This window comes from Symphalangus syndactylus, chromosome 2, assembly GCF_028878055.3.
Source record: "Symphalangus syndactylus isolate Jambi chromosome 2, NHGRI_mSymSyn1-v2.1_pri, whole genome shotgun sequence".
Lineage (NCBI taxonomy): Eukaryota > Metazoa > Chordata > Mammalia > Primates > Hylobatidae > Symphalangus > Symphalangus syndactylus.
Window position 1 is genome coordinate 126,663,889 of NC_072424.2, and position 16,063 is coordinate 126,679,951.

At 40.6% G+C, this 16,063-nt stretch overlaps 1 protein-coding gene across 3 annotated transcripts in view; it reads left to right on the top strand.

Annotated features, from left to right (window-relative positions):
* The window catches only part of UST (uronyl 2-sulfotransferase), a 345,881-nt gene that overhangs the window by 136,286 nt on the left and 193,532 nt on the right, over nt 1-16,063 (top strand). For all 3 annotated transcript variants that reach the window (XM_055266806.2, XM_063622934.1, XM_055266823.2), the window contains exon 2: nt 4,515-4,558. In XM_055266806.2, the coding sequence (XP_055122781.1) occupies nt 4,515-4,558 (44 nt within the window). The remainder of the gene's footprint in view (nt 1-4,514; nt 4,559-16,063) is intronic.

Below are 16,063 nucleotides of genomic sequence, written 5' to 3' on the forward strand. Positions count from 1 at the left end.
CAGCCTAGGCAACAAGAGCAAAACTCCATCTCAAAAAAAAAAAAAAAAAAAAGAGTTGTCTCATTTCTTTGATGTGACATCTGATTCTGAAAGTCTTCTACAGTGAAGTAATGGGGGAGGAGGAAGGTAAAGGAGGGAAAGGAAAGAAAGAAGGAAGGGGAAAGATAAGAAAATGACAAATTATATTAGAATATTTTTGCATTTTATGGAGCAGGAGGTATCAACAGTAGTCAGCCTGTACAGGTTTGAATTCTGCTGTTTGTTTACTGGAGATGTGGGTAAGATGCTTAACTAGTATTGCTTTGAGGAGCACTTGTGAGGATTAGATAAAATGATCTTTATAAAGTGCCTGCCAAGTAGTAAACACTCAATAAAGGTTGTTATACAATCCAGTGGCAAAAAATAGGATTTTCATTTCTTATTTGGTTTCTAGGTCCTTCTACAGAATAGGAGGTGCTCTGTAAATACTGACTGAATATGTAGATGAGAGAATGCCTAATGAGGAAGTAGAGAACTAGCGCAGCGCACATTGCCCACATCTCTTCTTACCATGCTTAGGAACTTTTGTCATGCGCATCCACGCATCTCAATTTTGAGGTAATGCTTAACTCTACCAGGGAAAGAATTTAGTGTAGACCTAACTGTTAAGACAGCTACAAAGCCAGTGTCCTGAAAACAAAAAGTCATTGAATAGAAAAGAGATAGAATTGACCATTTTGCTGTGATACACTGTTCTCTTATTTTCAGTATTTCTCACTTTTAGAACTAACAAAGGATTTAACTGTTGAGTCAAAGGTATGCCATAGGACTTAGACCAATACCGGGGGAAGGTAGTGAGAAGGATTGTCCAGAAGGAAGTGTGAGATGCCGTTAGACATCCAAGCTGAGGTGCTAAGGAGTTAGTAGGTACCTGAGCTTGGAGTTTGAGGAAGCAATCAGGCATTTAAATTGCTCTTTTTAGAAGTTTTGAGGAACTTCAATTCTTATGGAAACGTTGAGTATTCTACACATCCATGTAGAAGCTTAACAGATTGGACTTCCTGTTTCCACTGAGGTTGATTAGACAATGACAGTAACAACAGTCACAACATTTCACTTTTATCAAGGGCTTACTTGGTGCTTGATCCTGACTTGGGTGCTCTGTATGCATTATGCCACTTAATCCCACACCATGTCTGTGACCTGGATACCATTCTCTTCATTTACACAAAAAGAGATAGATACAGAGAAATTAAGAAAATGACCCAGTATCATACAGATAGCAAAGTCATGGCATTGAGTTATAAGGGGATAAATTATGAGACAGACTTCTGCGCAATGTGTGTCCTCTAAGATAGGTCTTTTCCCCCAGACTCCATGATTAGTGCTTCTGTTCACTTATTAAAAACGTTGGGCCAGGCACAGTGGCTCACGCCTGTAATCCCAACACTTTGGAAGCCCGAGGCGGGCAGATCACTTGAGGTCAGGAGTTCAAGACCAGCCTGGCCAACATGGAGAAACCCTGTCTCTACTAAAAATACAAAAAATTAGCCGGGTGAGGTGGTGCATGCCTGTAATCCCAGCTACTCGGGAGGCTGAGGCAGGAGAATCGCTTGAACCCGGGAGATGGAGGTTGCAGTGAGCCAAGATCGCACCACTGCACTCCAGCCTGGGCAACAAAGTGAGACACCATCTCAAAAAAAAAAAAAAAAAAAAAATTGCAGACCCTTTGGCTAAGGAGCAAACTGGGCTAATGTACTAGTAATAGTTCCTTCTTACAAGCCATTGCTAAGGTTTTGGTGTAAAGAGTTAGTGTGGTATTTCGTTCATTAAGTGAATACTGAGTACCTACTCTTTTCTAGGCTCTGTTCTAGGAACTGAAGCAATGAACAGGTCACACAAGTCCTTGTTCTCATAAAGCTTGTACACTAGCTGAAAGAGAGAGTAAACAAGTAAATGAGTGTGCTATTTTAGACAGGGTATTCAGAGTGGGCATCTATAAAGAAGTTCCATTTGAATAGAGAATGAAGAGGGTGGGGAAGAGCTTCTCTGGAGGAGGATAGAGCCAGTTCAAAAGGCCCCTCATTGACAAGAGGCTGGAGTGCTCTGAACCACAGAGAAGGCTGTGGTGGCTAGTGGTGCATGGAGGGGGAGGTCAGGCCTGGGTGATGCAGGGCCTTACAGACCATGGTAAGGAGCTGACTCTTGTGTGTAGAGAAATTGAGTTTAAGCAGAGGGCTACCATGATCTAGTAGATAAGGTTAAAAGATCTCTCTGGTTGCTATATGAGTAGGAGAGGAAATTAGTGATAGAGACACAGAGCATCTCTCATATGGCCCAGAGGGACTGGTGAGAAGTGGTCAGATTTGAGTTATATTTTGAAAGCCAAGCCAATAGGACTTGTCTTTGGGTTGGTACCTATAGCATAGAGGAAAAAGATGGATCAAGAATGACTCCTGGGCTTTGGCCTGAAAAATGGGACACATTTGGAGGAAGGGATATATTGTATAACCCAATAAGGAAGACAGTGGAGGCAGAAATTTGCAGGATGGAATTGGAGCAAACAGGGTTCTGTTTTGGACAGGGGAAGTGTGAGATGCCTTTAGACATCCAAGCCGAGGTGCCAAGGAGTTAGCAGGTACCTGAGCCTGGAGTTTGAGGTAGCAATCAGGCATTTAAATCATTCTTTTTTAGGAGTTTCAAGGAACTTCAGTTCTTATGGAAAATTTAGTATTTTAGAAATATTTAGTTGTTGAGGCTGTCTTCGATCCTTGAGATTGATTCCTGGAGAACATGCTGGTGTGTGCTGGGATTTCTCATGCTTCCCCTGGGGAAGGCATATTCCCATGCTGAGCAGATGGGAGCAACAGGCAGCCGCACCAGCCGCACGGTGGTAGAATATTTCTAAATGGTTCTCCAGGCACAGGCAGCCATTTTTCTGAATTCTTTGACACATATAACCTCTTTACTAAATCCAACATAGATCTTACATCCTCTTCATGCACAATCCCAGTGGAGTTCAGAAGTACATTAATTAAGGTCTAACAAATTGTTCATCATGTTCACATTTAAAAGGGTCCTAAAATAGCCCAATCATGGGCATGCTGGGTGTTTGTGTTTAAGTGTCTTATACACTAAAACTGACCCCGATGTTCCTTTACTATATACAAATGGCCATTTTGAACACCAAGTGGGCCATAAATCAGAAGATGACAAAGAAAAGGGGAAGGATGATGACTCAGTATGGAAAAACCTATAAGCCAGAACCCGCTTATTTATTATGTTTGGATACATTTCCCCAGTTCAACTGTCCCTGGCTTAAGCCCTGCTTCCCCCTTCTTAGTCCAGTTTCTTAAGTCATTTTTGCTCTCTGCTGTCAAAAGCACCTTTCATCCACTCAGACTAAGACACTGATCTTATTCCCCAATCATCTACCGTTCTCTAGAGGTATTCTTATGGTTCCGTTCCATGATTTTCTACATTTCATTCCATTAGCTTGTTTGGTCATTTTTACTTTTCTGGTGAGATGATTTTCCCTAGACTCACAAGAGTTACCCCTTTTGGACAGGCGCCTTCGATTATACTGATTGCATCATTGGCTCCCCAGGTGATCAAACGTCTCCAGATGGTAATGTTTACAGTGCCTGCCTCACACAGAAGCCCGAGATGGCAGGAAGGACTCTAGGTAGGCTTTTCACATGGGTAGATGCCTGAGCATGCTCTGGAAAAACCAGTCTTCTCTCCTCTCTGCAGTTTACCAGCTGTGTGACTGTGCACAGGTTACTGAGTTTCTCCAGGCCTCTGTTCTCTCCTCTGTTAAAAGGGGACACTTCTAATCCATCTCTGGTATTTGCATTAAATAGATAAATACCTGTAAAGGACTTAGCAGAGTAGCTGCTACTGAAAGGAAGTCAGTAAACTTTAATTCCCTTCCAAATCCCTCTGAGTCTTTTATTCATCAGGAAACAATAGCCGTGCACTCTGAATACACACATGCCGGTAAATGGCTATTAGTGAAGACAAATCAAGCTCCGGAAACAAGCTAGCCTGAGGAGAGAAGAGAAACGGACAATTTTAAGACAAATTGGAGAAAGACAGTATGGGGTTCAGGACCTGCAGCATCAGCATCTCTTGGGAACTGGTTAGAAATGCATGTTCTCAGACTGGGGCTGGGCAGTTTTAACAAGCCCTTCGGGTAATTCTGATGTACAGTAACATTTGACTACCAATGGTCTAAGCTAAACTCAGCAGATAAATTGGTGAGGAAAAATGGTGTGTGTTACTGCGTGTGTTATGTATGTTTGTGTGCATACATAACCATGTGTGTAGAATGTTTGTAACAGCTGAAACTATTAATCAAACATGGTAATATCAGCAAAATCCAGTCAAACCAGTGATTAATTGCCCATTTTTCTTTGGTACTGTTGTCTGAGTAGAAATACTGTATAACTAGAATGCTTATTTTCAATAACTTTGCACTAAATTCATTTGCGGTTTAAAAAACGGATTCATCAACTTTTTCCTTTATTTTCTAGGAAATTCCACTTACTTGGATGACCATGGACCACCTCCTAGTAAGGTAAGATCTTTGCTTGTGATATAAGTCCCCTTTTTCTTTCATCATACTTACAGCCTCCAACAAGCGGAACAGATCTCTCCTGGACATGAATCATTCACAAGAAACGGTAGATGACATATGTGAAATTGATGTTTAACGTCTAACAAGGAGGAAGCAGAAAAGCATGATGATAGCCCAGATGACAGGGAGAAGGAGCCATTGTTGAATCAGTGGCTGTTGCTGCCCAGGCATTGGAGCCTGAGACTGACTTCAGACCTCTGGCAGCTTCTCCTGTTTGCACCTCATTTTCATTTGCCTTGGCATCAATGCTGGCCCACAGTGTGATAGCCACACCCGGCCTCCCCATGCCTTCGGGCTTTGGGGCTAGACTCACATCTGTCCTGTTCTCTCCAGCCTAACTGGGTTGGGATACTCCACTTGAGGCCCTGCCAATACCCCCTCAAGGCTGCCCTGGCCTGGCCTGTGAGTCCACTTTTGTTTTTCCTGTAAGTAGTTTTGTCTGACTTAAGGGGCAGAATAATCCTTTAGTATAGTTTCCCTAACACTGTTTACTTTCTTAAGCTCAATGAAAACCGAATGCTAATCTACTGAAAAGTGAGCAAACTAGAACAAATTGATCATTGTATATAAGAAAATACATGCAATGCAATCAATTACCCTTTATTCTAACCGTATGTCCCTTGTACTTTTTTGACATCATTTTTTTTTCCTTCTAGGAAATGATGGGGATTGTTGATCAGTACTTGGGAAGGGGTTGTGCTTGGCAAAATAAGAAGTTGGCAACCCTGTATCTGTCACTTCAAGAATGTTCTTTCTGGCCTGTGAAATCCTAAAGTGTAGATACAAGCACTCTAGCTCTCCCTGTACTTGGTTGTTTTCTTAGTCTTTGACCACTTAAGGTGATGCCTACAAAATGCAGTTGTAAATACACGGTGAGAAGATAATGAACCCCCAACCTTAGAGGCTTTGGGGAAATTTACTCCCGTATTAGTCCATTCCTGCGTTGCTATAAAGAAATACCCGAGACTGGGTAATTTAAAAAAGAAAAGAGGTTTAATTGGCTCACAGTTCCGCAGGCTGTATAGGAAGCATGATATAGGCATCTACTCAGCTTCTGGGGAGGCTTCAGGAAAGTTTCAATCATGGTGGAAGGCAGAGAGGAAGCAGAGGCATCTTACATAGCCAGAGCAGGAACAAGAGGGATGGGGGGAGGTGCCACACGCTTTTAAACAACCAGATCTCACAGGAACTCACTGTCGCCGTGACAGCACCAAGAGAGATGGTGTTAAACCCTGAAAATCCACCCTCATGATCCAGTCACCTCCCACCGGGCCCCCCCGCCCCGACACTGGGGATGACAATTAGACATGAGATTTGGGTGGGGACACAGATCCAAACAAATCAGCCCCAAAGTCTGTTTAGACCACCCCCACATTCATGAGCATGAACTTTGGAAGAAGATATTTCTGGATTCAACACTGATGCTGCCACTTTCTAGCTGTGTGACACTGGATGAATTACTTAATATTTTGAGCCTCAGTTTCTCATGTGCAGGGTGGGACTAAAAATACCGCTTACAGCACAGGATGCCTAAAATGATTGAATGAGCTGATGTATGATGAGCACTTGACACTGACATGCGATAAACATTAAATCAAGGGTGGCTGCTGTTAACTGTACTGCAGTAACATTAAAATTATTGATGAGTGGTACAGCAGTATTCATCACAGTCATCGAATGGTTCTACCACTTGATCCACTACCTGTTTATTGAATGCCTGTGATGCTGCAGGCAGTAGAAATACAAATACCAAACAAAGCAAGAACAACAACAACAAAAATAGCCTCTATTCTAGAGGAGCAAAGGAATATAGAGGATTATGTTCTCTCTGGGGATAAGGACCGTGTCTAACTCGTCTCAGTATCCTCACATTCTTGCATTAGCCTCAATGCACAGAGGCACATCATGACTATTCATTAAATTTCACTGAATTAGACCATGGAATCCAGAGCTGGAATCTGAACTAGGTCTTCTGGCTTCCCTCCCAGGTTCTTTCACTGAGCCAGTATTTTCAAACTTCAGCTTGAATCGAAAGTACCTGGAGGCTTATTAAAACACAGATTGCTGGGCCCAGGCCCCAGAGCGTCTGATTCAGTGGGTCTGGGGTGGGAGCTGAGCATGTGCATTTCTCACAAGCTCCCACATGATGCTGATGCTGTGAGTCTGGAGTTCACATTTGAGAGCCACTGTTCTAAAGGCCATGAATATAAAGAGAACCATTTCCTTAGACATTTTCTGTGGTGTTTTCACTGTTAATAGCCTAGAGAGAGTGATATGGCTATTATCTAAAGTTTATTTATTAATGTAATGATGACTCACGATCGTAAGTTTTCTTGTAGAGAAAACATTTTTAGAGGGGTCAATCACCTGCCTAGGAGGGACAATAGAAGGGGAAAAGAAGAATGGTGCCGAAGGTCCTGGTAGGTGTCCTCACCAGTGACTTCCTTTTTCTCCCAAGTAAGGAGGGGCCAGGTGAAGCCCTCCACAGCCCTCTGCCCTGTCATGATATTAGGGAGTGGGATTAGGTGGCTCTGTCAATGGGACCCATCAGCTGTTTTCCTCAATGGCTTGTTGTTCCTGGCTTGATAAACAGGGTTTTACATGGTCTGAAGACCCAGACCCTTTTTTTATGAACTTGCCTTTTTGACCTTTTTCCTTGGTGGCCAGCCTGAGTCAACACTTTGGTCTTCCTGCTGGTCTTGCTGTGGCTGGGTTGTCTGTCCTGCCTGCCTCTTTGCTGGGACTGTCAGTGCCTAGATTTGGTGTTTTCTGGCTTCACTTCCCCTTCTCCCATAGGGTCTTCCCTAGCTGTGCCTCTTCCCCCTGCCCCTACAGTCTGGTCTTCAACTCCCCCATATCTCCCCCAACCCTTAACTAAAGCTCCTTGTAATATGCAAAAATGATCAGGTTATAGTAGATTATTCAGACCCCTTTAGAGTAAATCCAGTTTTATAAACTCTTTACTAGTTTGAAAATTGGGAGCATAATCTCTTTAAATCAGCAGAAGTTTACCTAATACAGAATCTTTCACTATAACTGTATTTTCATTATCTGGGATTGGAGTAGCAAAACACTCTTGATTTTCTAAGCAGTAGCCATAAGAAGAAGAATATAAAAATGGGTAAAAATAATACTGGTATGTGAACATCTTCTCATCCGTTCTTATTGCTTCTGGCAGGGTGGAAATGAATCTCAGAAGTGATGAGGTCAGACTTCCGGATAAAGGTCCCTCAAGTGTCCCCTGGGGTGGGGCCTCAGTGGTTTAGGTCTGTAGACCACTGGCTTATCCCGGGACAGGGTGGCATGCAGACGATGAAGACTCACACATGCCTGGCCTCTGGAATGAACCCTTACCCTGGCAGGGAAAAGCAAGACTCAGTCCAGACCCATCTTTTTCATATTTGTTTAGCGCTCAAAAATAACTTTTTGATGCCAAGACTGAAAGAGTTGAGATCTAGATAAAATAAGATTTTTAAAGCCTGAAAATATACTGAGGTTACAGGCGAGTTCTCATTTTATTAAACATTCAATTTCACAAGTTTCACATTCCACAAGTAATAGCCATTTAGGGAATGGGGTGTGCCACACAACACATACTGGGCCCCCGTCCTCATTCTCTCCAATATTTTCATAAGAAAAAACAAAGGCCTCTGATTTTCACTTCTTTTTAAAATCCACTTGAACCTCACAGCTCACCTTGGTTTTTGAGCTAAGCCGCTATTTAAAGGTCGATGTTAATATTTTCTTTCGGTTGCCACATTTTACTACTACTTTGTGTGTACACAGAATACAGTGGTTTAAGGTTAGAGCACTGACTAAGAATCACCATAGAGATTTCTAGCGAATGAAACAGAAAGATTATTTTAAGTACAAAAACAAAAGCATGCTAGCTCTTTTTGTGAAATTGCATGCATATGTTTGTATGTATGTCTACAGAGACAAGCCTGGAAAGGGTAATAGTGTTTTCTCCAAGTGGTGAGATTTTGGGAAGTTTTTACCCAGTTCCTTTTACTTTTATGCATAATTTGAGTTCATTAAAGTAACACCTGCTGAATCTAAAAATCAGAAAAAGAAATTTTCTGGTGTGAGAGAAGATTAAATTTGGGTTTAAAGGCTTCAGTGCCCTGGCCTCTGCAGCATCATGTGCAGTTTCCACAGACCCGAGAAGCTGACATTTCCCCTCCTTGGCTTCACTTCACCTGGGACATGGGTACCTGGTGCAAGCAGTGGGCAGCAGCAATGATAAGTTCTGTTGGTAACAAATAGGATGTAGATATCATTTCATATACATTAACTTCCCAAACCCCATAGATAAGGAGAGCTGTTCTAACCGCCTCAAAGATAATAAAATCACTATCCATATCTGTTTTTTCCTGTGTGCCACACACTATGCTAAGCACTTTGCATGCAAAATTTAATCTCTATAAATGATATAAGAGAGGAAGTAATTTTTTAATCCTTACTTTACAGATAAGGGAGCTGGATTTTAGAGGGACAGGCTAACTTGCCAAAGGTCACACACTAAGTAAGCATTGGACTTGGGATTCCAGCCCAGGGCTGTGTGTATAGCTCCAGCGCTCATATTTTTAACCATTTCAAAATTACTAATTTAAGTAGAAATACAATAATTTTCTACCTTATTTCTAAATTTTTGCACTTTTAAATAAGCAATCTGGTACACTGATTAGTATAATACACAAATTTTAACCTTCAGTATACCAGAAAAAAATAGTCATCACCATTTACCATTTGGGTTCAAAGGACACTTAATTTTTTAAATCAATGCAGTGAACTTTTTCACATCTACTTTATCCGTTTTCTTCTAGTAACCTTTGTATACTTACCTACCTTCAGCACCTGAACGTTTTCAAACTGTATATAAAGTAAATTTTGGTATACAAACTTGAAAAGGTGAAAGAATACCATCCCACATTCATTTAGCAAAACAGGATGGTCCAGGTTCTTTTCACAAAATATTATTTGAGGGAATCCTTCCTCTTGAACGACTAACTCTATAAGAATAGCATGTTTTCTTTTTGTCCTTAGAAATATATTTTTCATTCAATATATTTAGAGAGTTTAAGAGAATTAATCTATGATGTCATCATCTGAAGAGTCGTAGTCGTAGTCTGAGGTTTCGTTAATTTCATCATCATCATTAGAGTCTTCAGTGCCGTTGTGTGATGGCTTGCATTCATCTCTGATGCTTCTGTTGTTTGTGAAATCTCTCTTTCTGTCAGTTATCTTCTTTTTGTCATTATAGGCAAGAATGAAAAATTTGAAATTCTCCACTCTAGTCAATGAAATTAAAACAAACTACAAAGGTGATGTCTCTAGTCTCCTTTTATATCCTCCAAAAAGATGATGTAATACTTTGGGTAACACAATAAGAAAGATGGAGGATGATGCAATAGTGACAATTTATTTCACTAATGAATCATTCCCCTAGTCCCACGCTGTTTAATATGGTAGCTATTAGCCTCAGGTAGCTATTTAAATCTAAATTAATTAAAATTAAAAAAATAAAAATTTAGTTTCTCCATTGCACTAGCCACATTTCAAATTCTCTGTAGCTGTATGCAGCTAATGGTTACTGTCTTGCACAAGAAAAATAGAACATGTTCATCATCAAGGAACATTCTACTGAATGGCAGTGTTTTCTAATCTATTCCATTGTTTCTATATGTTTCTATTACTTTAGTCTTTTTAAACCTTATTTGGGAATAATTGATATATAACTGGTGGGTAATTGTTCCTGAGATGATGAAATAGCAAAATGTTTCAAGATATAGGAATAATAAAATTACAAAGATGCCATAATGGATCTTAGATTTTCTTAAATGGTCTGCTGGACCCATATGGTAGTTGCAAGGTAGAATGAGTTTTATTCTCTTTCTTTTTTTTTAAAAAAAGTATATTTTCTCTTTTTCTTTGGAACATCTCTAAGAAAGAATAAAGTTATAAAATATTAATCCATACAAATAGTTAGAACTGCTTGAAATTTATAAAACCTAAAAAACTAAAAGTGGGTCCAGTGGATGCTAATAGTATATTGAGGGTTAAGATATATTACTGATATCTACACTTGTATACAAAAGCATTTTTATATATAAAATATTATTTTTGCATATAAAGTATTAGTATTCAAAATTCTGTTGTAAAATGGGTTCATTAGAAAAAGGCTTACAATTATTATGCTGATCCAGCAATCTCCAAATGAATGAGAAGTAGTAATATGAACTGAGATAATACTTGTATAGTGCTTTGCAGCATCTGGCAGTGAACCACTGCTCAATAAAGTTGAGTCCTTCCTACCCACACCCCCAGAAGCGAATTTCCCGTTAGTATTAATTGTTTAATGCCTACTTAGTCTAAGGGATCAGGAAGACATTTAAAAAATTGAAGATGATCTCTGTCATCTAACAGCTTATAATCTTGTTGTGTCATAAGGTTTGATGGAATCAAAGACAGAGAGCACATGACTGATATATTCTTAAGTCTAAATGACATGCATTCATCCAAGTGTTTACTATGCATCAAATTTGTCTTGGGCTCTGTGCTGGGTGCTGAGGCTGTCAGGCCACAGAATGCACAGTCTATGCCCTCCAGGAGTTTAGTCCAGTCAAAGGACAGGCTGGCAAACAGATTCATACCTTCCATACCACTCAGGTTTTTCCCCCAACCTTCTTTCTTCACTTTTCCTCACCATTCTCAAGTTTTTAGCTGTGTTATTAGCCCCAACATTCTCTCCAATTTCTTCTATTTAAAATTTATTCCTGCTGTTCAAATTGTGTTATCTTCTATACAAAAAACATATTATATTACATCATATTTTTCTCTGAAAAGGATCTCAGTGACAATTCATTTAAGACAAAGTTACTGAAGAGAGAGGTCCTGTTGCCACACAGCAGAGGGACATGAGAGCAACAAAGAAAAGCAGTAAGGAAGTCTGCTCTCTTTCAAACAATGTGCCTCTATTTCTACTGGAGACTTCTCAGCCTAACTAAACCGTTAGGCTAACAATATGATATGGTTTGGCTGTGTCCCCACCCAAATCTCATCTTGAATTGTAGCTCCCATAATTCCCAAGTGTTGTGGGAGGGAGGGAGCCGGTGGGAGATAATCATGGGGGTGGTTTCCTCCATACTGTTCTTGTGGTAGTGAGTACGTCTCACAAGATCTGATGGTTTTATGAGGGGAAACCGCTTTCACTGATTCTCACTCTCTTCTCTTGTCTGCTGCCATGTGAGATGTGCCTTTCACCTTCAGCCATGATTGTGAGGCCTCCTTAGCCATGTGGAACTGTGAGTCCATCAAACCTCTTTCTTTTGTAAATTGCCCAGTCTTGGGTGTGTCTTTATCAGCAGTGTGAAAATGGACTAATACACAAAACTACCACAAGTTCCTAAGAAAGATTACATTTTTGTTTTTTTTTTCCCCTCTTAATAACTTCTTTAGATTTGGAGACACATTAGCAGAAAGAGGTTCCCTGTTCTGTAGTAAAGAAACCATGATGTCCATTCCTTGCTTTGAGCTTAAAGATGAAAACCCAAATATATTATAATCATAGTAGGTAAATTACTTACAGAAGGTATTGGGAGTACAATGACCTTCAGTTGGCTTGATTAAGCATTGGTGACCTTGGAGAAGATTTCTGGATCCAAAATTCCCCATTTCCGGGAGGGCAGGATTGCTGGATTTTGTGTGTGTACACAGTCTCCTTTGGTTAGCATCACTTTTACTTGCAAGAGTAGATTTCAGAGAAAAACACACTTCTTGTTTCTGTCTCCCAAAACCTCAAAGCCTATTTTTCAGGATATAGACATGCCCATCCACCTGGTTTTCCTCTTCTCTGTGAGGACCTGCAAGAAGCAAATAAATCTCTGGCACAAAATTGTGTTGGGTGCGGGGCCGCCCTGCCTAGCATGCTTCCATGTGGCTGCAGCTCCTGAAGCCATTCCTGCTGCTAAGAGGGTGCCCCTGGTTCCATGCTCCTATTCATTGTTCTGTAAAGAACATCCAATGTGGTAAAAACCCACATTGTCTGATTTTCTTTGAAAAACAAAGAACTGGCATTCTCAAGAAGTTTATAATACTTTCTTATTTTTGTCTAAGGCTGAAATGATGAAACCTCTTTATTTTTAACTTTTCAATTATTTTTGATTATGGACTATTCTAAACACAAAAAAATGAATGAGACTAATAAAATATATATCCAATATGTCCAATGCACTCACCCACCCCTTAGGCTGAAAACATGTGACTGTGTTCATTTGCTTCATGCTTCCTTCTGACCTTTCTGTTCATTCTTGGTGCCTGGGAGGAGGCTGAGAAGCATCGGTTTTAGAATCAGATCTCAGTTCAAATCCTAGCTACGTCACTAGTTACCCTAGGTACTGTAAAATAAGTACTTCACCTCTTTGAGCTTCAATTTTCTATTTCTAAAAGAGGATTGTAATGCCCACCTCTCAGGATTGTGAGGCTGAAATGAGATCACTGGAATGCACTTAACATGATGCCTGACACATGGTAAGTACCCAGCAATGGGTCCTTGGTTCTATAGCTGTTTCCTTGATGTAGATTCTGGTAACTCAGTTTGCTATAACTTAGAGCAAGCCTAGTTCCCAATCCCCCACCCCACCCCACACCCTATTTTCGTTGGATTTTTACTTTTATTTTTTAAATTTTTTAAAAAATTTTTTGAGACTGAGTCTCACACTGTCATCCAGGCTGGAGTATAGTGGTATGATCTCGGCTCACTGCAACCTCCACCTCCTGGGTTCAGGTGATTCTTGTGCCTCAGCCTCCCGAATAGCTGGGATTACAGGCGTGCACTATCATGCCCAGCTAATTTTTATATTTTCAGTAGAGATGGGGTTTCACCATGTTGGCCAGGCTGGTCTCAAACTCCTGACCTCAAGTGACCTGCCTGTCTTGGCCTCCCAAAGTCCTGGGATTACAGGCATGAGCCACCAGGCCCAGCCTTATCTTTTTATTTTTAATTTTTTTTTTTAGAGACACTGTCTTGCCCTGTCACACAGGCTGGTGTACAGTGGCACAATCATAGCTCACTGTAGCCTTGACCTCCTGGGCTCAAGCTATCTTCCTGCCTCAGCCTCCCAAGTAGCTAGGATTACAGGTATGTGCCACCATGCCCAGCTAACTTTTTTTTGGTAGAGATGGGGTCTCACTCTGCTGCCCAGGCTGGCCTTGAACCCCTGGCTTCAAGTGATCCTTCTGCCTCGGCCTCCCAAAGTGTTGGGATTATAGGCACGAGCCACTGCAACTGGCTTCTTTGGATTTTTAAAAGCAATTACATGCCAGTTGGCAGACCAGATACGAATCTCTTACCTTATAAGAACATTGAGGTCTTGTAGGTATCCCCGCTTTGATGCCTTTGGGCTAATTCAGGACACTAAGCAAGGCCTTTCACAATCCCTTACCATTTTGTTTTTTCTTAAGAATATATTGTTCTCTGTGTTCAAACCTGACTTTACCGAAAGTCCTTTTAAAAAAAAAAATCCTACCAAAGAAGTGAAGCTGCTTTTCATTTTATGGAAGAATCCATTGCACTGGGTAATAGATTTGTGTTTAATGATTCATGATAAATATATCAGGTTTAGAGAACGAGAGACCTAGCAAGACAGAACGAGGCTGGGAGTTAGGAATCAGTTTCACTCTGATGAATGTGACCTTGAAAGAGTCCCTTCCACCCTCTCATTTTTTTGATCATTGCAAGTGATAGGAAAATTAATGATGTGAACATTTTATTTTTGGATAATTATAAGAGCTTCTGAGACCACTGTATGCTATAGAGAACTTTATGCTTTGGTATTCTGTTGGAGATGGGTAATTAATAGCTTAGAAGGTGAAAGAATCTGCAAAAGGAAAACAAATCAACCTTACATAATAGGGTTATTGTTTTTTAATCCCAAAGTCGCCTGTATTCCCACTTCACTCTTACTTCACCCTCATCACATTTCTTAAACCATTTATGTGGAAGAGTTTGGCCCAGCTGGCTGCTTTCTGAGATTTCAACTTTCAGTGGAGATCCATGTCCAAGTTCAGACACAGTCCTTCTAAATTTATCAATTTTATGAGCATGTAATATGTCTACTCTTGCCCAGGAAGAACATAACGAATTCATTTCTTCCTCCACAAATATTTAGTGCTATTAAGCACATCTTTCATTTTTTTAATTAAAAAATTCTGTGAAGCCACAGGTTTTAAAATATGTAGTTTATGTAATTGTTCTTTTAGTATCTTCCCCACCCCAATCCCCAGGGACCAGTTATCATTGATAAGATGTTCACCAAGCCCTGTCCAAACCAGCATCAGTTACAAAATCATGAGCTTAACTGGTTGTTGGGGCTGGGCTGTCTATAATAAAAATGAAGGGCTTTAAATGAAGCATGAAATTTTAAAATGGCACATTGTTGTTGGAAAGCATATTTAATCAAGAAAGTGCTTTAGCAAATTAAGAAAACCCATGCCACCATTCCTTGGCAGAGTGGCAGTTGCCTCAGGGCTCTCAAAGTTGTAATAACTTAATTATATTAGCAGCTCCCAATATAGCTACCTAATTTTTTTTTTTTTTTTTTTTTTTTTTTGAGACCGAGTCTCGCTGTGTCGCCCAGGCTGGAGTGCAGTGGCGCGATCTCGGCTCACTGCAAGCTCCGCCTCCCAGGTTCACGCCATTCTCCTGCCTCAGCCTCCTGAGTAGCTGGGACTACAGGAGGCTGCCACTACGCCCGGCTAATTTTTTGTATTTTTAGTAGAGATGGGGTTTCACCGTGTTAGCCAGGATGGTCTCGATCTCCTGACCTCATGATCTGCCCGCCTCAGCCTCCCAAAGTGCTGGGATTACAGGCGTGAGCCACTGTGCCCGACCTACCTAATTCTTTTCTTGTTTATTTTTTATTAGATTGTATGATCATTTCTTTGTTTTAAAAATTATGCCTGCTCCTATTGTGTTTTAATTTGGGAAGTACAGAAAATTATAGACTAGCAGGAAAAAATAATTATCCACAATGCCACCATGCAAGGGCAACTAAAATGAACCATTTTCACCCGTCTAGTCTTTATAGTATATTAATAATATTTAAGCCTCCTGTCACATTTGTTGCAAATATTTCGTCAGTCCTTGTATGTTTAATCAAACTTGTGCATGCACGTAACACACAGAGTTTACAGAACCAAAGTCCTCGTTGAAAAACAGTGGCCCCGGATGGTGCCCTGCACGTCACTTTCTGCTCTTTTATCTGGTTTTTTAGTATTAACTTCATATCCCTGGTTAACCTGTTATGTTGCTGCTTCCAGATTTCACTCAGCTTTAGGCATTGTCTGTGCAAGAGAAGGATTTAGCTCTTTCACTGCAGCTGACCCACCCCCCCCACCCCCAGCACCCTTCTGTGTCATACATCCTTCTTGTCTAGGTGTATGTTA